The sequence below is a fragment of the Hylobates moloch genome, unplaced genomic scaffold, assembly GCF_009828535.3.
Source record: "Hylobates moloch isolate HMO894 unplaced genomic scaffold, HMol_V3 SCAFFOLD_14, whole genome shotgun sequence".
Taxonomy (NCBI): Eukaryota; Metazoa; Chordata; class Mammalia; order Primates; family Hylobatidae; genus Hylobates; species Hylobates moloch.
In genome coordinates, this window is record NW_026652289.1 from 8,436,185 (window position 1) to 8,463,163 (window position 26,979).

A 26,979-nucleotide genomic window follows, 5' to 3' on the forward strand; every position below is an offset into this window, starting at 1 on the left:
CAACAGCCCAGCACAGCAACTCGTGTCTAATTTGCATTACAGTATTATTAAGGACGGTGCCTCCAGGAGGGTGACCGTGAAATGCTGAAGTCAGTTGGAGCTCGTAGGCATTCATCACAGTCACCACTTATTAATGGCTTGCCAGATGTTCCAACCTGACCTCAAGCATGGTTGTCAGCGCTGCAGGGTGTAGAGGTGAACAGTACCTTAACAGGGCTGGGAGGTAGGCTGTCCAGGCTCATGGAGGAGTCCCCTGCATCTTGCCTCCCTCTCTCCATCTCCCCATGGGGACACTGGCCCTGGATGGACATGCCACCATGCTTTATCTCCCAGAAGTCTATCCTGCACACCCCTGGTTCTCAGGCTTAGGCAGATGAAGACACATGACCTTCTAGAGGTGCTGGACTTCTAGAGTTTTACCATCAAAAGCAACTTCTCTTTTCTCAGGTGAAATTAACCATTTACAAGAGTGCATTTCAGCGGCATTTAGTACATTGATGATATTGTGCAGCCAACAACTCCATCATGTTCCAAAACATTCTCATTACCCCAAAAGGAAAGCCCATGCTCATAAAGCAGCCACTCCCAACTCCAAAACAACGTTCAAGAGGACGTCTTATTTCATTCCAAAAAAATGTCTCCCACCCCACCCCACCCCACCCTCACCCCCAGACTCGGACCAGTTTTAAGCCACAAAAGAACCCTGAGTTCCCCTGGCAGGGATTTGTGTTTTATTGGTCTTTGCATCCCCAGGGCCTAGCACAGGGCTCGGTACACAGGAGGCGCCTAGTAGAAGTTATGGGACCAAAATGGCAGGGATGGGGCTCCAAGCCTGTGCTTGAGCCATCAGGTGTGCATGTTTCAGCTCATCTGTTTTGAGCCAAGCCCCTAGGCTGCACTTTACTATAGACTCCACCTGAAGTTCACCCAAGTCTGAGCTACTGAAAAAGCCAGTGAGAGCCAGGAGGGGGAGAATTCTCCGTTATTCTCAGAGTGCTGACCCCATGTGCTTCCCAATGGCTCATCCCATAGATGGGGCTCCATACCCCAGGTTCTCTCCCCTTAGGAAACCTTTCAAGGAAGCCCGTTTGACTGTGTTTCTTTCCCCCTAATAATTCGCCTCAGCTCTGCACCAGATGCCACTGCCACTGCCACTGCCACAGCTGCCATAGAGGTGGGAGCTGTGCCTTCAGCATCCTCCACGCGGCTGCCCCAGGCCTCATTCAGAGCAGGTGTCCGTGTGTCCTCTGCCTCCAGCCGTGGGTTTCCACCAAGCAAAGGCACAAGCTTTACACACCCCTTCCTCCCACAGCCCATACACATCACTCTCGAGGGAAGATCAGGGGCTTGCATGGAGTCTATGGGGTGGAGCCCGATGTGGATACTACACTGGCCCTGGCCCCTACCTCCCTAGTTGCCAAGTCATCATTCACCAAGCTGAGAGCTTCAGTGAGAAGGGCTGGAGGAGGGATAAATGCAGAACACATTCAGAGCCTACAGTGCTGAGATTTGGGGGCTCCCTGGCATCTGGAGGGGCAGCACCACACTCGAATATAGAATGATTCCATTTGCAAGCCCATAGGGAAAAACTGGAGTGGGTGAAGGTGAAAGCGCCGTGGGTGGTCTGTAGGTAATCCCAGCCTCAGGCTGTCCCCGTTTCTGGTGATAGGATTCTATTTTAGAACCTTTACTTTCATCTTACCCTCTGAGTCTAGCAACAGAGTCTAAGCTAACCTCCCATTGTGTCAGAGAATCTTCTTCTGTTTGGGTAATATGTCACTCTGCTTTTTGCTTGTTGCTAGTTGACTGAGTCATGTCTCTTTCTACTGAGGCAAGGGGAAGGGAGGGGGAGTCGGTGCATGCTGAGGACAATAGGGGACGCTGACAGTGAATGCTTGGGCTGACAGCTTTGGGCTGTGTCAGGGGGAAATGGGGACATGCTGGGCTGGCCCTGAGCTAATCGTGAAGAAGGCACAGTGGGGGTGTGCCCGTCTCCAACGTTCCTGTCATTCATTCTAGGAGCCGCCAAACCAAATATCAAACACGTTCCACAGAACCAAGATGTGCGTAGGTTATCCTAAGCTCAAATGAGTTTGGGAAAGCACATTTAAGCAATTATATATATCATAGGATTTCTCAGAGCCCTTAATAGGCTCACTTGTTCTAGAACTCTCCAAGAGGGAGACAGAGTAGGCAACATTTCCCAAGCCTGCATCCCTTTATTTCCCTTCCACGTCACCCCCTCCTTCCCACCACCTCCCAGCAAAATAGGATCCCTTCACCCCCACTGCAAGGATGTAGGACTTGTTTCAGTGGGGGTGCTGCCGTCAGCTCATATCAGCTCATGACAGCTCATCATTAAATAGCGGGAATTTTGTGAGCTGGTCAACAGGTGATAGTTTGCAGTCAGCAATGGTGGGAGCTTGTACACCACAAAAATTGACAAATGCTATAAATTGAGGCTTTTTGTTAAGACAGATCAATTTATAGAGGCTTCCTGGGATTGGAGGAGGCCCATTGGGTCCAAGAACTCCTCGCTGGTGCTCTCTCCGCTATAGAACCCTTAGACTGGGCTCTCCTCTGTACAACCTTTTAGGGTCTGCACAATCTCCGCTTTGCACAAACTAGTAGAGCAGAGATCCATGCACAAAGCCACAAGCCCCTCAATTCCTCCCCAGTGGGAGCATCTTCAAGCCACCCCTACCAGGAAAAAAACCAGCTGTTATCTCCCCACTAGTGAAGTCATTTTGAGAAGAAAAATGATATTCCTTCAACCTGACACAATAGAAAGGCATGAGGCCACATCTACCCTAAAGATTTCGACCTCTGTCTTCTGGTACCTCAAAGCCTCAGAGTACACAACAGGATGACTCAAACGAATTGAGAAAAACACTTAAAATGCAAGAGACCTGCTGATAATGAAGCCGGAGGGAGTGAATATCTTCTCATTCAGCTAGGGCTAAATGGAAACTGGTGGCCTGCTTCAATCCAGGGCCATTTTGAAGAGCATGCATGTGCCTGGTTCACAGGAAACCAAGTTGTCCAAGAAATGAAGGCAGAGGCTGAGAGAAGAACTACACCTACATGTTTGACCCATGGAGGAAAAGAATCATTTTCTTCTCTGAAACCTGGAGAAATGCAACACTCACAAAACACAGTCGTGTATGTGACCATACAGGGAGACATTGCGCTCCCATCAACCGAAACCTGCTAAAGCCTCGTGAAACCTTTTGACTAAAATTATTCCGTTTGCTTTCTAGAAAAAGGACATGCAACTTATTCAATGCCTACAGACCATTCAAAGACACATCAAGCTTTCTTTTAAACGAAATTTCTTATTTTATCTTAAAAAATTGTATCCTAAAAAAATTTTTTTCCTAAAAAATCCTTAAAAAGTGAATATTTTTCAGGGTAGAAGTTGGTAGCATAAGCTGTTGACCAACAGTCCCTAGAAGAATGATGCTGAGATGCAGAGATGTTTGGCCACTGGCCAAAGATCAGCTACCAAGTGATTATCTGAGGACCTAAGTCTTTGAAACCGCAAATCTAGTTAGTGCATGTCTCCTCCACAAAACCCAGGCAAAGGAAATGCCCGTCTCTGAGAGCTCAAATAAAACATGGCAATGATTACAGAGAGCAGACTCCTCTTCAAAAGACCCCGAAATACCAACGGCAGATTTCTCCAGAACAACACAGATGCAATGAAGTGCAAAACATAGGCCTTTTGCATTCCAATCAAGTATCGCCAGGAATTTAAGCCACATTTAAGTAACAGTAATTCTGTTTTATTGATGCAGGAATTAGTATAATCACTGAAATACATCCAGAGGGTGCAGCCTTTATAGGAAAAGAGGAAGTCAGCATTAATTTGTTCAAAATGCTAACACTTAACTGCAAGCGCAAAGTTAAACAACAGGACGCCTATAGAGTGTGGATTAAAGGTGAAGTCAAGAGGGAAAATGATGCAGGGAAATAACAGTTTCTTGTAAAATTACACAGACCTTGTTAGAGCAGGGAAAATACCCTTGAACGCTCACTTGCCAGCCCCCCCTTTTCTTGCTGGTACCAGGTGGAGCTACCCAACAGGTGTTGAGTTGTGGGGATCAGTTTGTTCTTAACCTTCAATTATGTGGTCACTGCTCTGGGTGAATTACCTGGGACCCTTTTTTCTCCTTCAAAACCCGGTTTCTGTCATCCCCAGGAGAGGGACAGCAGAGAAAATGAAATTCAATTTTCCACTTGCTAGAATTCTTAACAGAAACGGGTTTGTGGGAAGTGGGTTGGAACATCTGTCTAAAATTGGAACTCCAGCTAATGTGAGGGTTTGGATTGACTATTCTTTCCTCTGTCGTGAGAGCCCATGACGTGGTGGAATCAAAGCAAATCCAAATCGGTCTTGCCCCAGAAAATTGACGAGGAAACGTCCTGCCCATCAGTCAGGCAGAGACTAGTTCTTCTGAAATAGCTTCCCCATTCCTCACTCTAAAGCTCACCAGAACCTTTTTGGAAGATTTGGCTTTCCACAATTCTAGAATCTAAGACAGGGCGACTTGTGGCTTAACTTGAGTGGGAAAACCAAGCCATCACTTGCTTCTCTCTGCCCCTCCTCAAGACTGAAAAGTCTGATCTAATTTATGGACACTCCAGGATAGGTGACCACAGTGCATTGGAAGGACTGGAACAACTGTCACATTCTGAGCAAGGGTGACCAGTCTGGCCAGCCCCACACACACTGCTGTGCCTGGCGTTGTGTCCTCTCAGACAGGGAGGGGCCCATCTTCTCTCTGAGGGCAACGCTTTGACCTTCATTATTTTTCTTCCCAATGCCTGGGAGATCTTGTTCTTGCTTTCCCTCCAGAATGTCCCACTGCTTCATTTCTACTGGTTGCTTCCCCTCCCTCATTTGGAAAACTAGGTGTTGTGCTTGTTTTCCCTAGCCACGCTGCCATCTCCCTTCCTCACCTAAGATGAGTGTGTCTTGAAGCTTCAGCGATCATCACCCTCTGCCCCTGCAGTCCAACTTCCATCCTGACCACCCTATTCAGAGTCTCTGGGAGTTTCCTTCCTTGCCAGGAAGGGCCTCTCCCCTGCTGAATGCACCACCTTGGCCTCCCCATCCTGGACTCTTCTTATCAGCAGAGCCCCCTCATTTCCACTAACTCCTCCTCCCTCTCACTGCCTGCACCCTCTGCTCCTCCCGAGCACTGTCTGTGGATGCTTCCTGGAGTATCTGGTGGTCTCGATTCTTGATTGTTGCTCTACACTTTCATCCTCTGAGACAGCCCATCTGTCTTCTCAGCACCCTTGGGTGTTTCATGCTTCTGTGCTGTTTGGTTAATAAAAAGTACCCTAGACTTAGAGCAATCACCCAAGACCAAACCCAATTGCAGCTGTGTATGTAACCTTGGGCAAGGTAGCCAGCCTCTCTCAAATCAGCGATGCTGCCCACCACACAGATTTATTAAGGGGAGGGAATAAAGCTGAAAACAGATGTGAAGCTACAAAGCTCAATGCTGGCACATAGTAGGTGTTCAATAAATGTTCATCCTATTCCCTAGCTGCGAGTTCCCCTTCCCAACTTATGATTTTGTAAGACACCAGGATCTTCCCACTTACCAGATCTTAATCTGCCATCAAATCTTAGAAAGTCTTTTTTTCTCTATTAGCCTTATCCCTTCTCCTCCATCCCCAGCATCCTCTCTAGTGTTGACCCATATCCCAAGCACAACCCCCTTAAATCTTTCACTCCATTATTTCCACTTCTTCTGCTCCACTGGGGTCATTTACTCTATTAACACAGGAATGAGGCAAGATTCTTCTTGTTGCCACTTTTTCTCACCTTGTACACACCTGCAGGCACACAAACACACACACACACACACACACACACACATTTCTCTCATCTATCTGCAATGGCAGAAAGGAAAGAAGACAAGCTTCAGAATGGGACCAACTTGATGGAGGGTTCAATCTCCTATCCCCACCATATATTAGACATGTAAGCTTCAGCAAGTGACTAAACCCTATGCACCTCCACTGCCTCATCTGTAAGATGGGTCAATACTCCCCCGTGGGCTGTTGTGCCCCGCCCAGTACTTGGCACATAATAGATACTCAGTAAGGGTTGGCTTTTTCCCTGTTACACATCAGAGCCACAATAATCTCCCACCTCCTTTGTGATGCCTTTGCCAATTAGTCCAGCCACCGTTGGCCTCTGTCTCTGATGCACTAGAACATTCTTGGTCTCTTGTCCACAGTGTAGAACGCAACTGCACATTGATATGGGGCACTATGCAGGTTTTGTGTTACCAAGCAGGCTCTTAGCTTCCAGATGGGTCTGCCCATCTGTTTCTTAGATTATTTCTGGATTTCCCACAGTTTCCAGGACAATGTTGAGCTTATAAAAATAGTGATTATTGTAGTTACAAATTGTGTACCTTCTTCGACCCAGACACTATCATAATTGCTGTCATTTGTCCAAGGGCTGCTGTGGACCAGGTGCCATCCTTGCAGGATTTTTTTCTTTCTCACAGTAACTCTTCGAGGTAGGTCTTATTATTGTCATTATGCAGTTGAGGAAACAGACTGTGAGGCAGAAGTGGCCTGAACAAATACTTGCAGATTGGAGTTGGGAGAACAGGATTCCAACCCAGGCCCACCAGGCACTATAGCCAAGCACCTTGTCACTAGGCTCCCAAAGTGCATTATGTCATTTCATTCTCCCAGCAACCCAGCAAGGTGGACATTTCACCCTATTTTGCATATGAAGACTTAAGGCTGCAGGTCCCTTGGCTGGTGGGCAGCACAGCTGGGATTCTCCAGGACTGGCTGTCTCCAAGCTCCACACTGGAAGAATCAGGAACAATAGATTTCTTCTTGCTCTCAGAAGGAAACCACCAACTCCACAGTCCCTGGGCAAGAGAACAGCCTGAAGCAGCCACTCCTTCAGAGAACACAGAAGGAGGAAAGGACAGTCTAGGATCCCAAGGTCTGGGATCTCACTGCAGCTCTGCCTCCTGGCAAATCTGTTGGCTTCCCTGGGCCTCCCTTTCTTCATGTGTTCATCTAAAAAAAAGGAGGATGAAGTAAATGACATCTGAGGTTGCAGGACTGCTGCTAGCCCATACAGTGCCTTTGTGCAAATTACCACAGGTGCCCTTTCCTCTGGGTGGACTCCGGCCTGTGAACGGGCATGTGTCTTGGCAGAGGAAGCATTGACTAGGTTTCCACCCTCTTTCTCCTCTCATCTGGGCATCTTTGTTAGCGGACAACCTATATCACTGTACATGATGGTCATGGCAGGTTCTTAATGGTTCTAACTGTCGACGGTCCTGATTGTTGAAATCACTTTAAAGAAGAATCAGGGGCTGGGCACGGTGGCTCACGCCTATAATGCCAACATTTTGGGAGGTCGAGGTGGGTGAATCACTTGAGCTCAGGAGTTCACGACCAGCCTGAGCATCATGGCAAGACCCTGTCTCTACAAAAAGTACAAAAATTAGCTGGGCATGGTGGCCCATGCCTATAGTCTCAGCTACTTAGGGGGCTGAGGTGGGAGGATTGCTTGGGCCCAGAAGGTTGAGGCTGCAGTGAGCTGTGATCGCACCACTGCACTCCAGCCTGAGTGACAGAGTGAGACCCTGTCCCCCCAAAAAAAGAAGAAGAATCAGGGTATTGAATATCTGTCTCCTGTATCCAGCCCAGAGTGACCTGGCATTTATCTCCTTTAAGCAATGAAATTGCACATTTTACCCAGCCGTATGCCATGAGCAGCCAGCATCAGTGTTTTGACCTTGCAGTGGGTACTAGACATTCTAAATTTAAATTCACATTGTGGGGTCCCCAAGCTAAAATGCTAATAGGACCCTTTACCCTTTAGAAGCTGTCGCCAGGTCCTCGTGGGATGTAGGATCTGCTCTACCACATACACCTATGACTTCAAACTTTCTGGTCTGTCTGGAATTCTGATTAGAATAGTCTCCCCTAGTCACAACAGCTCAAGGCACACAGCGAATCAAAACCAGCTCGCCTTCACACGACACCACAGACACAAATGACAAGTGTTATCACCAGTCGCTGATGGGCAAGACTTCAGATAAGGACTTATGCCAAAGGATAAACATCAGGGCAAGGGACCAAAAGGAAACTATTGATTTTGAACTTCTGGCGCCACTTGTAACTACAGCTCTGAATTATCTCTCGCGTGTGTCTAGATCATAAAATGGAAGCATCTCTCTCCATACTCTTTTCCCTACATCTGCTTTGCAATTCAAACATACACACACACACACACACACACACACACACACACACAGAGGCATCACTAACTAGTAACTGGTTAGAAATCCAAGATCCCAGGAATGAATATGATGGCAAAATCCCACCATTCCTCAGTCTGGAGCTATAGCATCGTAGCCCTTTGTAAGCTCTTCCTGCAATAAGACAAGAATGCAGTCACAAGCTGATCTCTCATTTTAAATATATATATGCTTTCCATGTTTAAGCACAATCTCCTTTTCATTGTGGTAAAATAAACCTAACATAAAATTTATCATTTTAACGATTCTTAAAGTGCACACTTCAATGATACATTCAAGGTAAATGGAAATACCATCCATTTCCAGAACTCTTCATCTTCCCAAACAGAAACTGTCCCCATTACACATTAACTCCCCAGTCCCCCTGCTCCAGCCCCTGGCAATCACCATTCTGCTTTGTCTCTATGAATTTGGCTATTCTAGGAACCTCACATAAGTGAAATCATGTAGTACTTGTCTTTTTGTGTCTGGCTTATTTCACTGAGCATAATGCCCTCATGCTTCACCCATGTGGGAGCATGTGTTAGAATTTTCTTCCTTTTCAAGGCTGAATAATACTCCACTGTGTGGATAGAACACATTTTGTTTATCCATTTTTCTGTTGATGGACACTTGAATTGCTACCACATTTTGGCCACTGTGAATAACGCTGCTGTGAACATGGATATACAAATAGTCATTTATATATGCCTTTCTTGACCAGTCAAGATGCAGAAAGCTTTGCTTGATCTGTGATTATGCTGAGTTCGGATTTTTGTTGTTGTTGTTGTTGTTGTTGTTGTTGCTAGATGCAGATTCAATTCAATGAATCAACTGAAATAGAGCATTCTTGAAATTCACACTCAAAAATGAGCCAGTTTGAGACTTCTTTGTGATACGAACCCTAAGAGAACTGTCTCCAAGGTTCTGTTTCTCCCCCATCTTTCTCCCTTCCTCCCAAATATTCCCCACCTCTCTGGGACGAAGTTCATCACTTTTTCCATTTGAGCCTACTCTCCTACCAGAGGTCTCAGCAGCATTTTGTCTTGACTTCTATTCCATCAAACACCTGACTCCACTGGCTATCCCTCTTCCTTATAACATCAGCCTAAACCCTTTTGGCTCCTTCTCAACATGTAAAAGTATTCAAAACTCCCCCAGTTCACATACACATCCGTGACACATGTGCACACTGCACACACATCCATGCACACACGCACACACGTCAGTCCTCACTCCATCCAGCTCCCCTCCAGCTCTCTCTGCCTTTAAATACTTCATCTACACTCACCATCCCTCACTCCCTCACAGGTGAGTCACTCCTTAACCCACTGCAATCTGCCTTAGACTCCACCACTCCACCAATACCACCATCACCAAAGTCACCCCTAGTATTAGTTTCCGGGGGCTGCCATAACAAATACCATGAACTGGGCAGCTTAAAACAAAAGAGACGTATCCTCTCATAATCTAGAGGTCAGAGTCCAAAGTCGAGGTGTCAGCAGGCCACCCTCCCTCCAAAAGCTCAAAGGGAGAATCTTTCCTTGCCTCTTCCAGCTTCTGTTGGCTCCGGGTGTTCCTTGGCTTGAGACCGCATCTCTCCAGTCTCTGCCTCTGTCTTTACCTGGCTGCTTCTCCATGTCTCTGTGAATCTTGCTCTGTCTCTTATGAGGACATCTAATTGGACTTAGGGCCCACCTTAATTCAATATGATTATATATTGACCCCTACCTTATTTATATCTGCAAAGACCCTATTTCCATATAAGGTCACTTTCTGAGGTTTGGGGTAGATACGAACTTCGGAGGGGAACCCTTCAATCCACAACAGTAGTGAATCCCTATTGCCAAGTCCAATGGACAGCTCCCAGTAGCTCTATGCAGCATTTGTTTTGGTTATTCAAAACAGAAATAGATTTATGTTCCCTACTGGTTCTTTAGATGGTAGAAGCATATTAGGGGAAATTTTAAAATAGAAAAATTAAAAGAGAAAGCAAAGACACCCACAGAAACGTACAACTCAGAGACTAATCAAAATTTCTACTTTGGAGAACATTCATTCTTTACACACACACATGCACGCACATTCACAAACATGCACACGTTACTGTAAGATGGCAATATTTGCAAAGTAGACCATATGTTTCTTATGTGCTGCTTCTCTTAATGCTGTGGCATGGACAATTTGCCAGGTCAATAAACATACACCTACTCATTCAATGAATAAGTGCTGTGGCCCTACTCCGTGTACCACGTGCTTTTTCCAGGACCTGAGCTCTAGCAGTGAATAAAACAGAAAGAGATCCCTGCACTCCTGGAATGTACCTTCTGACAAGAGCCAACAGACAATTAAAAATGAACACAATGAATAACATCTACCATATTGGAAGGTGAAAAACACAACAGAAAAAGAAAACAGTAAAACAAGGAAGGATGACCATGAGTACTGGGAGGTAGTGGATGAGATTTTAAATGTAAGCCTGGCCAGGCGTGGTGGCTCACACCTGTAATCCCAGCACTGTGGAAGGATGAGGGGGGTGGGTCACCTGAGGTCAGGAGTTCAACACCAGCCTGGCCAACATGGTGAAACCCCATCTCTACTAAAAATACAAAAATTAGCCAGGCGTGGTGGCAGGCACTTGTAGTCCCAGCTACTTGGGAGACTGAAGCAGGAGAATTGCTTGAACCCGGGAGGCAGAGGTTGCAGTGAGCTGAGATCACTCCATTGCACTCCAGCCTGGGTGACAAGAGTGAAACTCCATCTAAAAAAATAAATAAATAAATAAATAAATAAATAAATGTAAGCTTCATTGAAAAGATAATCTTTGCAAAGAGTTGAAGATCCCAAAATGTTGAAAAATAATTTTTAATGACTGCATTGTATTCCATTGATTATATCTGCAGCAGTATGTTTAACCAGTGCTCTGGTGATAGACATTTGGGTTGTTTCTGATTTTTCACTATTATAAAAGAGGCTGTACTACATCCCTGCGTACAATTTATGAATATTTGTTATGTTAATTCCTTAGAATAAGTGACCCTGTATTGTCAGTCCAAGGTGAATGTTCATTTCTAAATTGTGATACCTACTCTTACCCTTCCTTCCGGAAAGACTGTGCTATTACACATAATACGTACAAGTATGAAATTACACTTCCTCTCCCAACACACACTTTTCACATACTCATTTGTCATTTATTTAAAATTTTGCCAATCTTAGTGTAACAAAGTTTATCTTATTTGTATTGCTTTCCTTTGCCATGGATGGACAGTCTTTTTATATGTTTTCTAGCTTTTTTTTTTTTTTTTTTTTTGAGGCAGAGTCTCGCTCTGTCACCCAGGCTGGAGTGCAGTGGCGCGATCTCCGCTCACTGCAACCTCTGCCTCCCGGGTTCAAGCGATTCTCCTGCCTCAGCCTCCTAAGTAGCTGGGATTACAAGCATGCACCACCATGCCCAGCTAATTTTTGTATTTTTAATAGAGACAGGGTTTCACCATGTTGGCCAGGTTGGTCTGGAACTCATGATCCATATTCCTTCTCTCAGAAACTCCTCATTTATTTCCTTTGACCGTTTTTTTCTATTGGGGTATTTATTGCTTTTGTAAACTGGGAATATATATGTGTTGTGTTATAAAGATTTTTCCTGTTTTTTTTAATAGACATTTACAATTTTTACATTGTCAAAAATATTCTTTTAAAATAGTTTCTAGATTTCTATCGTGGTTAAAAAAAAGACCTGCCTAAATCTTAGAATTATTTTTTTAAGACATCTTAAACTTCTGTAGTTTTATTTTTTGCCTTTAAATCCTTGATCTCTTTAGAATTTATTGTAATGAAAGGAATAAGGATGAGACTCATCATCCTTTTTCCAGGAGGGCAATCAGTTGTCCCACAGCCTGCAGTGAATAATGCCCTTGAGAAATGCTTCCTCTGCATCTGCTCCAGATCCAGGTCGCCCTCAGCTCTAGCCCCACACACCTGGTTGCCTACAGGAGAGCTCACCTGAATGTCTGCGGATACTTTAAACTGAACATGCCCAAACGAACACCATCCTCTGCCATCCAAAATCCATTCTTCCTGTCTTGACCACCCTACTACCCCACCGCCATTGGGTCATTCTCCTGCCTACTCCCCTCCACACTCACTGGTCTCCAACTTAAATCAGTTCTACTTCTTAGCCCCAAATCCACTACCATCTCTTCACTCCCGTGGCTGCCTCCTTATTTCAGCACCTGGCCATTTCTCCCTCCTACAGGCACCCTTCGACAACCGACTGCCCAGTGAGTCAAAGCCAGACTGCAGACGCTTCCTGTGCTACCCATGAGCTAAAAGCTAATAATAGTTGTGCATGTTGTAAGGGTTGTAAAAAGTTTTTTTTTTTTTAATATGCAACAGAGACCTGTGTTTCCTGAAAGTAACACACTGACTAAGCAAAAGTATTTACCATCTGGCTCTTTACAGAATGCTTGCCAACCCTTGCATCTAATCTATACTCCATACCACTGCTCTTCAGAGACCTTTCTAAAACAGGCAAAATAATCATATCACTCCCCAGTTTAAAACCAATCTCCTTAGTCTAGCATAGAGGACTTCAGGGCCCGGCCTGGGCTTCATCCACCTCTCTCGTCTCATTCCCCTTCATTTCCTCCATGCACACTGCATACCAGCAGCGCAGAATCTGTGCCACTCCCAACCAAAGTTGTTTCATGCCTTTAAAGACTTTTACACATTCTGTTCTTGCTTTTCTTTTTTTTTATTTGTTTTCTATCATTCAGTTTTTATTTTAGATTCAAGGAGTACATGTGCAGGATTGTTACATGGGCATATTGCTTGATGCTGAGGTTTGGAGTATGACATTCTGTCATGCATTTAGTGAACATAGTACCAATAGTTTTTCAACCCTTGTGCCTGTCCCTCCCTCTCCCCTCTAGTAGTCCCCAGTGTCTACCGATGCTATCTTTACATCCATGAGTCCTCAGTGTTTATCTCCCACTCATAAGTGAGAACATACAGTATTTGGTTTTCTGTTCCTGCATTAATTCACTTGGGATAATGACCTCCACCTACTGTGCTGCAAAGGGTGTGATTTCATTCTTTTCATGGCTGTGTAGTATTCCATGGTATATTGTACCACATTTTCTTTATCCAGTCCACCAGTGATGGGCACCTAGGTTGATTCCATGTCTTTACTCTTTGTGAATAATGCTGCGATGAACATACAAATGCATGTATCTTCTTGGTAGAAGAATTTATTTTCCTTTAGGAATATACTCAGTAATGGGATTGCTGGGTTGATTGTCAGCTCTGAGTTCTTTGAGAAATCTCCAGATTACTTTCCACAGTGGCTAAACTAATTTATATTTCCACCAACAGTATATAAGTTTCCCTTTTCTCCACAGCCTCATGAGCGTCTGTTGTTTTTTGACTTTTTAATAATAGCCATTCTGACTGGTGTGAGATGGTATGTCACTGCGGCTTTCAATTGCGTTTCTCTGATGATCAGAGATGTTGAACATTTTTTCGTATGTTGGTTGACCACTTGTATGTCTTCTTTTGAGAAGTCTGTTTTTCCATTGCCCACTTTTTAATGGGGTTGTTTTTTCCTTGTTAAATTAAATTCCTTTTAGATTTTGGATATTACACCTTAGTCAGATGCAGTTTGCAAATATTACCTCCCATTACCTTGGTTGTCTGTTTACCCTGTTGATAGTTTATTTTGCTGTACAGAGGCTCTTTAATTAGGGCCTGCGTATCAACTTTTGACTTGTTGCAATTGTTTTTGAGGGACATAGTCATAAATTCTTTCCCAAGGCTGATGTCCGGAATGGTGTTTCCTAGGTTTCCTTCTAGGATTCTTATAGTTTGAGGTCTTACATTTAAACCTTTAATCTATATTGGGTTAATTTTTGTATATGGTGAAAGGTAGGGATCCAATTTCATTCTTCTGCACATGGCTAGCCAGCTATCCCAGTACCGTTATTAAATAGAAAGTCCTTTCCCCACTGCTTATTTTTGTCAACTTTGTCAAAGATCAGATGGCTATAGGTATGTGGCTTTACTGCTGAGTTCTCTATTCTGTTCCATTGGTCTATGTGTCTGTTTTTGTACCAGTACCATGCTGTTTTGGTTACTGTAGCCTTACAGTGTAGTTTGAAGTCAGATAATGTGATGCTTCTGGATTTGTACTTTTTGCCTAGGATTGCTTTAGCTACTCAGGTTCTTTTTTGGTTCCATATGAATTTTAGAATAGTTTTTATAAATCTGTGAAAAATGACATTGGTAGTTTCATAGGAATAGCATTGAATCTGTAGATTGCTTTGGGCAATATGGCTGTTTTAATGATATTGATTCTTCCAGTTCGTGAGCATGGGATGTTTTTCCATTTGTGTCATCTCTGATTTCTTTCAGCAGTGTTTTGTAGTTCCTGTAGAGATCATTCACCTCCTTGGTTAGATATATTCCTAGGTGTTTTATTTTTGTGTGGCTATTGTAAGTGGGATTTTATTCTTGATTCAGCTCTCAGCTTGAATGTTATTAGTTTATAGAAATGACTCTGATTTTTGTACATTGATTTTTTAATCCTGAAACTCTACCAAAGTTGTTTATCAGTTCCAGGAGCCTTTTGGCAGAGTCTTTAGAATTTTTTAGGTATAGAATCATATTATCAGCAGAGAGATCATTTTACTTCTTCTTTTCCTGTTTGGATGTCTTTTATTTCTTTCCCTTGCCTAATTGCTCTGGCTAGGACTTCCTGTGCTTGCTTTTCAGATGCCCCCACCATCCCAGTCTTCGCCCATCAGGAAGCAAGTACATGCTCACCATTACCTTGGGCTAACCCCTCCTGCTCTACACCCAAGACAAATTTAAATGTAATATTGCTGATATCCTCCCCAGTGCCCCTTTCTCTGATCTCTGTTTTCACATTGTTTTAACTTATTTCCAACCAGCGGAAATGTTTCCAATGAGGCCATGTTGTAGCCTGTATCAGAATTTCCTTCCATATATTTGTCCTTTTGTGTCTGGTTTATTTCATTTGAATAATGTCTTCAAGGTTCACCCATGTTGTAGCATATATCAGAATCTCCTTCCTTTTTAAGGCTGACTAATAATCCATTGTATGTACATACCACATTTTGTTTAGCCATTCATTTCTTGACGTAACAGTTGTATTCACCTTTTTACTGCTGTGGATAATGCTAGTATGAACACTGGTGTGCAAGTATCTGTTTGAGTCCCTGCTCTCAATCCCTTGGGGTTTCCTAGAAGTGCAATTTCTGGATTACATGGTGATTCTATGTTTAACTTTTTAAGGGACTAACATACTGTTTTTCATAGCAGCTGCACTGTTTTACACTCCCACCAGCGATATACCAGCATTCCAATTTCTCTACATCCCGCCAACACTTGCTATTTTCTTTTTTTTTTTTAATAATAACCATCTAATAGATGTGAAGTGGTATCTCATTATGGCTTTGATTTGCATTTTTCTAATGACTAATGATGAAGAATATCTTTTCATTTGTTTATTGGCCATTTGGATATCTTCTTTGGAGAGATGTCTAGTCAAGTCCTTTGCCCATTTCTGAATGGGTTGTTTATTTTTTGTTAAGGTGTAAGAGTTCTTTATATATTCTGGATCCCAGTCCCTTATCAGCTGTATGACTAGAAAATGTTTTCTCCCATTCTGTGGGTTGGGGGTGATTTTTGATGAGGAAGAAACCACACTTCTGTGTCACTAAGGGCACTGCCCAAACAACTGACACTTGGTTAAACCCAAGAGAAAGATGACATCTGTCCCTTTTTCCTTAGCTCACTGTGACAGCCCCCCCAGCCCCCAGGCCTCCCGGACACCCTCCTCCTTCAAGGTCCCCTGGACGGTTACAGGGATAGCTGACTTGACTTGTCCTATAGGGTTCACTCCTCAAGTTGTCTCAAACCTGCATACATTCTCACTTTTCCTTCTAATTCATATCCCCAGTAAGGACCCTGTAGGGTTTAGTTACGATTTTCTTGGATTCAGGTCAAGCAAATGTCTCAGTTTCTAAATTGTCAGCTATATGGGATGGGATACCTTCAGATCAAGGGCTTTATCATTATTTAGCTCTTTGTGTGATACATTTCCTAAATCAGGTATCAAGAGTGTCCCGATGTGTTGTTTGGCAATTTCTTGTTTTAATCATAAAAGTAATATAAATATATTCTAGAAAATTTCAAAAATGTTTAACAAGAAAATTAAAAGTACCCATGAACCCCCCCACCCAAAATTGCCCTATTAACATTCACATCTGGTGTATTTCCTTCCAATCTTTCTTTGACTTTGCAGGTACATTAGAGATCTATCCTGTTTTTCTCAACTAGGTTTTCCCCATGACATTAAAAAGTCTCAAAGTACTTTTTGAATGTTTTCTTGGATACTGGAAGTTTCACCTGCAAAATTCATATACAACTTGAAATGTAAGAAACATCTACTACAGACCAGGGCCACCAGGGAGGCTTCCCTGCAACAAGAGCTGTACCTGAAATGCAACAACAGAATCCCACTGATTCGAGGACAAGGCTCGGCCCAGCTGTGGCTCTGTCATTTATTATTATTTCTTTCAGATTAAATTTCAACATGAGGCTATTTTGTACCTTAGCTAGTTCCATGTAAATTGATAATTTTTCTAAAAGAGAAGGAGAAAGAGACAAAAGAGAGGAGGAGAAAAGCTGACCTTCACACAGGCCCACATTTACTCTGAGCCAAAATCCTGAAAAGCTACTCTCAAAGTCAAGTACATCATCAAAGTTCTCGGCGCCATTCTTTGGGTCCCTTTGCACATTTGTGCAGCATTTCATGGTTAACAGAGGGTGTACCCCCTCTACACTATCCTTGGTGGTAAGAAGTTGCCTGTGTCATCAGCTGTGCAGGAACATGGGAGAAATGTCTGCTCTCCCAACCACAGCTGCAACTTGCCCTACGGAGCAGCTCAAAATGCTCCTGGGGATGCGATTCAGATCCCTCGCTCGAATTCACACCTGGGATTCTGAGAAAGAAAGAAATGTCACAAAATGTGATCACCATTTCCTTCTATACTTACCCTGCAACATCTGCATGTATGCTAGTGAGTGCTGAGCCGCTGCTCCCTGCTCAGACCTGGACTCGCCCTCTCTCCCTAGCCCCGTTCCCTGTGATGACTCTGGACACAGCCCTGAGGCTCTGGCCCCTCTTTTGCTCTCACCCACCCCATGCCCCATACCCTCTCCTCCTCTCTGACTGTGCCATTCCTGACCCCTTGGGGTTCCTCCTTCATCCTCTTCTCTCCCAGAACTCTCACATTTCCTTGGCTTTTTTGATTTCTCTCAACTCTGTGCTTGTTCATCCCACCAGCTGCCATGATGCAAGGCCCAGCCTTCCCTCCCCATCTCCCCATGGAGGTACCTGGCCTGCACCCACGGCCTCACCTGTGAGGGACCCACCGGAGCCACCTTCCAAACACACTACCAGGGAGGTTTGGCTTTTTCTGTTTTGTTGTTGTTTTTGTTTCCCATTGTTATTGTATTTTTTATTATTATTATACTTTAAGTTCTAGGGTACATGTGCAGAATGTGCAGGTTTGTTACATAGGTATACATGTGCCATGTTGGTTTGCTGCACCCATCAACTCGTCATTTACATTAGGTATTTCTCCTAATGCTATCCCTCCCCCAATACCCCACCCCCCAACAGGCCCCGGTGTGCGATGTTCCCCACCCTGTGTCCAAGTGTTCAATTCCCACCTATGAGAATATGCAGTGTTTACTTTTCGTTGATTTTTAAAGGCAATGAAGTAGCATTGCATTACATTTTTTCCCCTAATACCGAACACAAGCATTTAATTAACCCCAGACTAATTCATTACAAACACTAAACCCAAACATTCATCTTCGGCTTTCTTTTCTCTGTCTTTGCTCTTTCCCACAACCATTCCCCCGACGACTCTTCTATCTGCTTATAGGTGTCATATATTTCTGCCCACAACATTAGAGATAAGGCCCAATTTGAAAACAGATGCAAAATATATAATGGGTCAAACACAATTGTTGCTTTTCTTGTTTCTAGACAGATAGCAGCTCTCTACCCATGACTCAGGATCCAGGCTCCTTCACCTCTTGACTTCATTGTCCCCCACAGAAGGGGCAAAGGCATAAGGAGGGGACACATCCACTATTTAGGACAATGGCCCAGGAAGACACACTCAACTCCAGATGGGCCAAGACTCAATCACCATGGCCAACCCTCAATGCAAAGAGGATGGGAAATATGGTCCAGCCCTGGGGAGGAATTGGATTTTAGGGGAGCAACAGATATCCCCCCAGACTTTCCAGAGAACTGATCACTACTCATTCATTAACCTTTCAAGACAGGTTCTTCCAGGTCAGGACAATTGTCTGGAGCTGGGGGTTTGCAGTTCAGTCAGAAAAGGGATAAAGCCTACAAATTGGAGATGGAGGGGAGGCAGGAATAAATTTCCTTCGTAACATTTTTTAAGTATGATAGATCACTGAAGACTTGAGAATCAGCTAATTTGACAAACCCTCTTCTTCCACTAAGGACTCAGAAAGACAAGAGCTTAGGGTGGCTTTGCACAGCTGGGCAGCCTCCCAGTGGTCAAGACGGGATATACACCAGGCCTGCTGGACCCTTCGCAGGGCTCTGCAGACAAGGTCTCCCCAGCCAGGCAGAGTTTGAGCCCAGACACCGTTCCAATAAAGTCATATTTAGAGACTTCCACTCCTCAGCACAAAATTAGCAGTGAGAGCTCGGAGTTGACCATTCAAGGATAAGAACACCCTGCCATGTAGGGGGTAGCAGCAGTGAGAAGGACATGGCCTCTGCCTCCCTCCACATATCCCCCTCCAGTGAGCAGGACATGGCCCCTGCCCTGGATCCATACATCCCAACCCACCTCCAGTGAGCAGGACATGGCCTCTGCCTCCCTCCACATATCCCAACCCACCTCCAGTGAGCAGGACATGGCCCCTGCCTCCCTCCACACACCCACCCCACCTCCAGTGAGCAGGACATGGCCTCTACCTCCATCCACATGCCCACTGTACCTTCAGGCCTCCCACCCTCAACAGCCTCCCATCAACACCTGTCCTGGTATTTGTTCTAAGAAAGGGAAAAAAGCAAATTTTCTTACAAATGAATGACTTTTCTTATTATCAGTGAAGGACTACTGAGGGCGATCATCTAAAAGTCAAAGCTGTCAGACTAGAGAGTAGGCTCTGCAGAACAGATGCTGTCTCTTTCTGAGGCTGAAACACAAAAACAGATCCAGGAGATATTGATTTTTAAGGCAACTGATCATCCATGAGCAAGGTTAACTCATAAGTTAGGCTGGTGGCACTCAAATCCCATCTCTGGCTATGTTCTTATTCAGATAAATGATGGTTTGTCGACAGATGACATTTCTCCTTTAGCCAAGATTAAAAACAGAGTGTCCACAAAGGAAACACATGGCAGAGTCAAAGGACACAGAATTTAAGTCTGGAGGAAGAAATTTCTTACCAAACTTTTAGAAGACTTTAGTATTATTGGCCAAATAAATAATTTCATAAGTGGATTATATGCTTTTAAACAGCAGAATCAGTTCCAAAATTCCCCTACACTCAAGTTTTAGGAGAGCTTTCCTAATGCATTATTAACTAATGAGTGAACCAATGCATTAATCATGAAAGCCATAAGAAAGAACATAACTAGACATGGTGCCTCATGCTTGTAATCCCAGCATTTTGGGAGGCCAAGGTGCCAGGATGGCTTGAGACCAGGAGTTCAAGACCAGCCTGAGCAACATAGTGAGACCCCCATCTCCATGAAAATAAAATAATTGGCCAGGCATAGTGGCATAAGCCTGGGCCTCCTGTGCCTACTCAGGAGGCTGAGGTGGGAGGATCACTTGAACCCAGGAGATCGAGGCTGCAGAGAGCTATGATGGTGCCACTACACTCCAGCCTGGGTGACAGAGCAAGACCCTATCTCTAAAAAAAAAAAAAAAAATTAAACTTTTTTAAAAGAAAGAAAATAACCATAAGCTAAAATTACACATGTTGAATGTTGAGGAGGCAGAAACCAAATCAAATATGTAAGCACACAGAAAGAGAGAACATTTCCCAACCCTTTTTTATTTACCTTGGCATTGAATCAACCATTAAAGTACAATGCATGCATACTTACCAACAAAAACCAGAAATATTTTTTAAACCCTGAAATTTGGCCAATAGTTCAAAGAGCTTGTTCAAGATTCTTGCCCTAAACATAAGGAAAGTGACAAGGGAACAATTTATTACAAAAAAATATTGATTGCAAGTCTGTTACATGCCGGCACAGATCACATACATGGTTTTGTTTAACTTTATAACAACACTGTGAGTTGGGTATCATAATCATTTTGTAAATGAGGAAACTGAGGCTCACAAATTTGGATAGTGTGTTGTAAGTCAGTTCAGGCTGCCATAATAGAATATCACAGACTAGGTGGCTTAAACAACGGACATTTATTTTCTCGTTATTCTGGAGGCTGGAGTTCAAGATCAAGGTGTTGGCAGGGTTAGTTTCTGGGAGCCCTCTCTCCTTGGCTTGCAGATGGCCACCTTCTCGCTGTGTCTCATATGGCTTTTCCTCTGTTCGTGTGCACCCCTGGTGTCTCTCCCTCTTCTCATAAGGATACCAGTCCTACTAGATTGGAGCCCCAACCTTATGGCCTCATTTAACCTTTAACTATCTCCTTAAAGGCCTTATCTCCAAATACTGTCACCTTAGGGGTTGGGGCTCAAGCCCCATATGGATTTGGTGAGGACACAATACAGTCCATAACAAATATCATGGCCAAGAGCCCACTAAGAGTTTCTAAGTAGTAGAGCTAAGACTGTCTGAATTCAAAAAGGACTCCTTCATCAGAGCTTACTGCCTCTCCCATGCCACAGCATCTCAGAGTTGGGAGGCATCCCTCTGTGAGAGCTGACTCAGTAGAACCTGCTGGCAGGGACACAATTTTGCAGCAATAAGCTCCGTCGTGGTGGGCAGGATGGTGAAGTACTTACACAAACTAGATCGAAGAGCACAGAAGTCTAAGTCAACTAGAGGCCTATCCAGATGGTGTGGAATAAAAATGGCTTTGTCTACTTTGTTTATAGCTACACAAATGGTATTTGGTTTCACCAGCCCATACAAAGTGTGCCGTTCCATTGTCCTCAAAGAGCCAGCCTTTCATTCGGTGTTTCTTTTCTTTTCTCCAAACCACCAGCTAACGTCCTGGAGGGCGACTCCATGGATCAGGACGTCGAGAGCCCAGTGGCCATTCACCAGCCAAAGTTGCCTAAGCAGGCCAGGGATGACCTGCCAAGACACATCAGCCGAGACCGGACCAAAAGGAAAATCCAGAGGTACGTGAGGAAAGACGGAAAGTGCAATGTTCATCATGGCAACGTGAGGGAGACCTATCGCTACCTGACCGATATCTTCACCACCTTAGTCGACCTGAAGTGGAGATTCAACCTATTGATTTTTGTCATGGTTTACACAGTGACCTGGCTCTTTTTTGGAATGATCTGGTGGTTGATCGCATACATACGGGGAGATATGGACCACATAGAGGACCCCTCCTGGACTCCTTGTGTTACCAACCTCAACGGGTTCGTCTCTGCTTTTTTATTCTCAATAGAGACAGAAACCACCATTGGTTATGGCTACCGGGTCATCACAGATAAATGCCCGGAGGGAATTATTCTCCTCTTAATCCAATCTGTGTTGGGGTCCATTGTCAATGCATTCATGGTGGGATGCATGTTTGTAAAAATCTCTCAACCCAAGAAGAGGGCAGAGACCTTGGTCTTTTCCACCCATGCAGTGATCTCCATGCGGGATGGGAAACTGTGCCTGATGTTCCGGGTAGGGGACCTTAGGAATTCCCACATTGTGGAGGCTTCCATCAGAGCCAAGTTGATCAAATCCAAACAGACCTCGGAGGGGGAGTTCATCCCGTTGAACCAGACGGATATCAACGTAGGGTATTACACGGGGGATGACCGTCTGTTTCTGGTGTCACCGCTGATCATTAGCCATGAAATTAACCAACAGAGTCCTTTCTGGGAGATCTCCAAAGCCCAGCTGCCCAAAGAGGAACTGGAAATTGTGGTCATCCTAGAAGGAATGGTGGAAGCCACAGGTAAGATGTGTTCTATCCTGGGATGGCTGTGGGATAAATGCTCATTTTAAACTGGACCTGATGTTCTTATCTATTACAAGATCTAGAATACTGAACCTCACTCAATATTGACAACATCCCCTTGCTTCATGACATAGTATGCCTACGTGTCTCACCTGAAGTATATCCACCAAGAAGCCTAACCATTTAGTTTTTAAAAGCCCTTTGGAAAATAAATTAATAAACAATGAAAAATCACCATATAATATATTTTAAGTCTCCAAATATTTACCTAAATTAAACTCTGATCTGTCTCTAGAGCATGTTTTAAATGGCCTTAAAACATTGCTAGTTTAAATACTCGAGGTTATTTATTACCAAGTTAGGAAGAGGAAGTTAAGCCTTTCAAAGGAAGCCTGACAAACTGCTTTAATAAAAATGCAATCTCACCCATTCTTTGAGAGTCATTTATAAGGCCTATAGCATTGGTTTTTCTTTTGTATGAAGTGAGTGCCTAGTATCTCTCCACATTCAACCTGCTGAGCTCCCAGTAAGTATAAAGATGCAGACAGTAAACAACTCTAGCAGAAAAGAAAAAAGTTGAAGATCTATTCATCTTAATCCCGCCAGCCCTCCTGCTGTTAATGGCTAATCATTGGGATGTTTTAGGGAAGATGATCTGTTCAGGAAATAGAGAAAATGGTCTGTTTTTACTGACATCTTCGCTCATGTCTGAAATTTGCACGTTACACATCCCAACAGCAAAGCAGGTTCTGCCCATGTTTGTATGTAACATCCCCCAAAACAGAGCCATCAGCTAGGACTCAAAATAACCATAGTGCCTCACAGGGAAAGCATAAACCAGAACCCTAATTCATTAAGGCCTTTATTCTTTGAGGTAGTAATAGTGTCTTTGGGGTCCTTTTTCCTGATACCATCAGCTCTTTTATGCTTTTAAGTCTTCAGCTTGAGATTCAGGTGGTTTATATTGTCTGAAATTGCATGACCAGCAGGCTGGCCCCATGTTCTTCATCAACCTGTGACAAGTAACTTAATCCCGTGATCCCTTTTAGGGAAAAGCCATTGGTCCCATGTTTCTACCTCCCTGTACCCAACAGGCAAGGTCACAGCCTCTAACAAATTTCCCTTACGGTGGTGGTGTGAAACTTTTGCTATAGGGTTTTTAAATGCAGCAAACAGTGAAAACATGAGGAAAGGGCTTTGCATGGAGCTCAATGGTAGGGGCAGTCTCCTTTCCACAGAACAAAAGGCACAGGAACCTAATCGGAAAGTAGCTTTAAGGAATAACAAAAGTCTCTGTTGCAAAATAAGACGTGAGTGCTCCAGGTGTTAACAGGGCTATCTGCACCTTGAGCCTGATTTGGGGGTGCATTTCTGAGGCACTATTTGGGTGGAGGGGAGGGGAGGAGGCAGGATAGGAAGAAAGGAGATAGAAGGGAGAAGTAGAAGGGAAGGCAGGGAAGGAGGAAGGGGAGAAAAGAGAGGAGGAAAAGGGGAGGAGGGAAGGAGATAGAGGGGAGGAGGGAGGAGAATGGAAGGCAGGGGAGGAAGAAGGGGAGGAGAGAGACAGGTAGGGGAGGAGGGAGGAAAGAGAAAGGAAGGAGGGAGAGAGGAGGAGGGGAGGCTGGGGAGGAGGGAGGAAAGAGAAATAATTCAAACAGCGAGCTGTCACTTTCCTACAGACCAGAAACTTCCCCAGCCTCAGCTGAGCACAGGGACTCTGGATCCCCCTAGCGGCCACAGAGCTACAGCCTCTGACACTATGAACTGACCACTCAGGATGCAGTTTTTCTTTTCGCTTTTCACCATAAATTCCCCCAAGAGGACCTGAGAGAGGGCAGTGTCTCCAAGCTCAAGAAGCAAAAACCACTGGAGACGTACCCTCTGGTTACTGATGCTAATCTGAGCTTTAAATTGTGGGAGTTAAGCTTTGTGTTCCCTCAAACCAGAGCCCAATCTCTGTAAAATAAATGAATCTGGAATAAGCAAATTATCTTTGTGATGTCCCTGAGTCAGAATTCTCCCTGGGGCAGGCCCTGTCTTTCTGATGACAGCTGGTAATGAGTGAGCCTTTCCAAAGGGAGGAATATGGTTTTCTTGGTAATTAACAGTGATACTTGCCTCTGAGCACCGTATGGCCTTTCCACAGCTTTCATAGAGAAATCTGAGTAGTTACCAGCAAAACCAATCCAAACGCTCACACCATCCCTGGGAAAAGGCAACTGCTACTCATTGTCTTTTAAAAAATAGTTTTCTAATTTCTAGACTGGGGGGGTTCTAGAAAGTTCTGGAGGTGTCTGGAAACTGGAAGTGTCTTGGTCTTTTCCTCAGGGGAATCGTACAACTCAGTACTCCCAGCACAGCTGATCTCTTACTACGCTTCAGCAGGATACTGTTTCTTTGTGAATGAAAAGCTCAATTAGGATTTATGGGCATTAAACAGGCCCGTAGGGGAGAAAAATGCTTCAATCTCTCAAAACCACAGGAAAAAAAAATGTGAACCAAATGCACACTCGAGGAAAACAAATTCACACGGATCTAATTATTCATTGTAGCGCTGGACTGGAAATCAGGAGCCGTGATAATAGCAAGCTGACACAAAACAGCTTCCCCTGCGCTCATCACTTCTTTCAAAAATGTCGCAGTTGACCTTAACCTGCTGTGCTCAGTGGTCTCCACGAACAGGCCTTCCAGGGAGGAGGGGAGGCCCACATGGCCACCTTCACGTGGTGCCCTCTTCCCTGATAGGAAGCAGGCATCCTGGGCACAGGATGATCCCAACACGGTGTTTTCCGGAGACCGGAGTTGTCCCTCAGGAGGCCACCTGGGTCCTTCTGTCTGCTGGGAGCTCAGGCCTGGTGCAGGCGAGTGCTGCTCTGTGGATGCACTGCCTTCCAACGCCAGCCGCATTGCAGGGTCAGGTTCCATTTTTAGAAAATGAAAGTGGGCTCCTCGAAGGCTGGAAGTGAGCCCCCCTTTCATGGCCTTGAAGGGACTGCACAAAAGACAGACCCACGCCCACGCAGAACAGCCCCATGTCCTTTGTGAATGGCTTTGCCCTGGTCCCGCCTGAAGTCAGAAGGGACATGCCAGGCGACCTTTCAAGAACCTTCCAGTCATGTGGTTCTATTTTTGAAAATGAATCAAACCCTGGAAAATTCTGACACCAGCCACTCAGACATCTAGGAGTTGGCTGTGTCTCATCTGCAGATATATTTTTAAAGGGGGCCGTTTATGTTCCTGACACATGGGCGATTTTGAGATAGTGGTGTTTACAGAAGGTTTCATAGCTACGTAAACAAACGTGCTCAGCAGCTGTGGCCCATGTGTGTTAAAATAGTAAAGCATGCATATAGACTGTTATTTATAGAGGGCAAATGGGCCTCGAGGCAAGATGACAGCCACGCAGCGCTGGGCTTGCTGCCAGTCAGCCCCCACTACGGCCTTGCTGATTGACGAACTTCCACATTTACCCCCAGCAATTATGCAACTGCGACAGGCAGCACTTGCCCACTCCTTGGCAAATGTGCCTGCAAGGATGAGTCCCCATTAAGCCTTTTGGTTATTTTACACTTCTTTTGATGGAACCTATCAGACTTACACAAAAACAGACCCAGTAGTATCACTAACCTCTGTGTCCCCGTCATTCTGCTCCAGTGATTATCAATTCAGGGTCAAACTTGCTTCCTCTGTATCCCCACTCACTGGCTGCCCACCAGAATCACATCATCTTCATCTTCAAATATTTCAGTATATCCCCCTAAAAGATAAGGATTCTTTTAAAAACATAGCTGTCATACATTATGACACCTAAAATAATGACCAATAAATTAAGATCCAACGTCTACCAAGTGTTCAAACTTCCAGTCGTCTCTTACATGTCACAGTTTTTTTTATTTACAATCAGCTTGTTTGAATCAGGATCCAAATAAGGTTAACACATGGTGATTGGTTGAGATATATTGTAAGCCTCTTAATCTATGAGTTTCTTCTTCCATCTCTGTTTTTTTTTTTTCTGATAAGTTTTTCTTAGAGAAGATAACTTCTGAAAGATTAAAATACTGCATAGAACACTGGGGAAAGTGGAGGATGAAACACACCAGAGAACACTTGATAGACAAGGAGGCAGGGCTGATTAATCGGAAGTTGCCATCTGGGAGTTGACAAGGAGGACAGCTAGTGTTCACTGGAAATAGGTGAAGGCAACCCATCACCCATCCTTCACCACAGAAAAGCTCAGTTCTGTCACTAGTATAGTTATTCCCAGGCAGAGAATTTTAGTCACATAAATCACACCACAGATCATAAAATTTTTGAGTTGGAGGGAATCTTTGCCTATTTTACAGATGAAGAAATGGAACCCCAACAAGACCCGTGACTTGGCTAAGGTCAAATAGCCACTAGCAGGGCAGGACCTTGAAAGCCACAGCCACCAACAGTGTTGTCAGGCACTCTGTGTTCAGTGCCCTTTGCACCATGAGTGCTGCTGATTCATG

The 26,979-nt window shown here is 44.3% G+C and overlaps 1 protein-coding gene across 2 annotated transcripts in view; it reads left to right on the top strand.

Annotated features, from left to right (window-relative positions):
* Nucleotides 1-26,979, top strand: part of KCNJ6 (potassium inwardly rectifying channel subfamily J member 6) — a 322,877-nt gene that overhangs the window by 193,630 nt on the left and 102,268 nt on the right. Inside the window, exons 3-4 of one of the 2 annotated variants that reach the window (XM_058427341.1) lie at nucleotides 21,563-22,483; nucleotides 24,166-24,310. In XM_058427341.1, the coding sequence (XP_058283324.1) occupies nucleotides 21,563-22,483; nucleotides 24,166-24,254 (1,010 nt within the window). In that variant the 3' untranslated portion in view covers nucleotides 24,255-24,310. Of the gene's footprint in view, nucleotides 1-21,562; nucleotides 22,484-24,165; nucleotides 24,311-26,979 lie in introns of those variants that run through there. The other variant, XM_032174246.2, reaches the window with a different exon arrangement.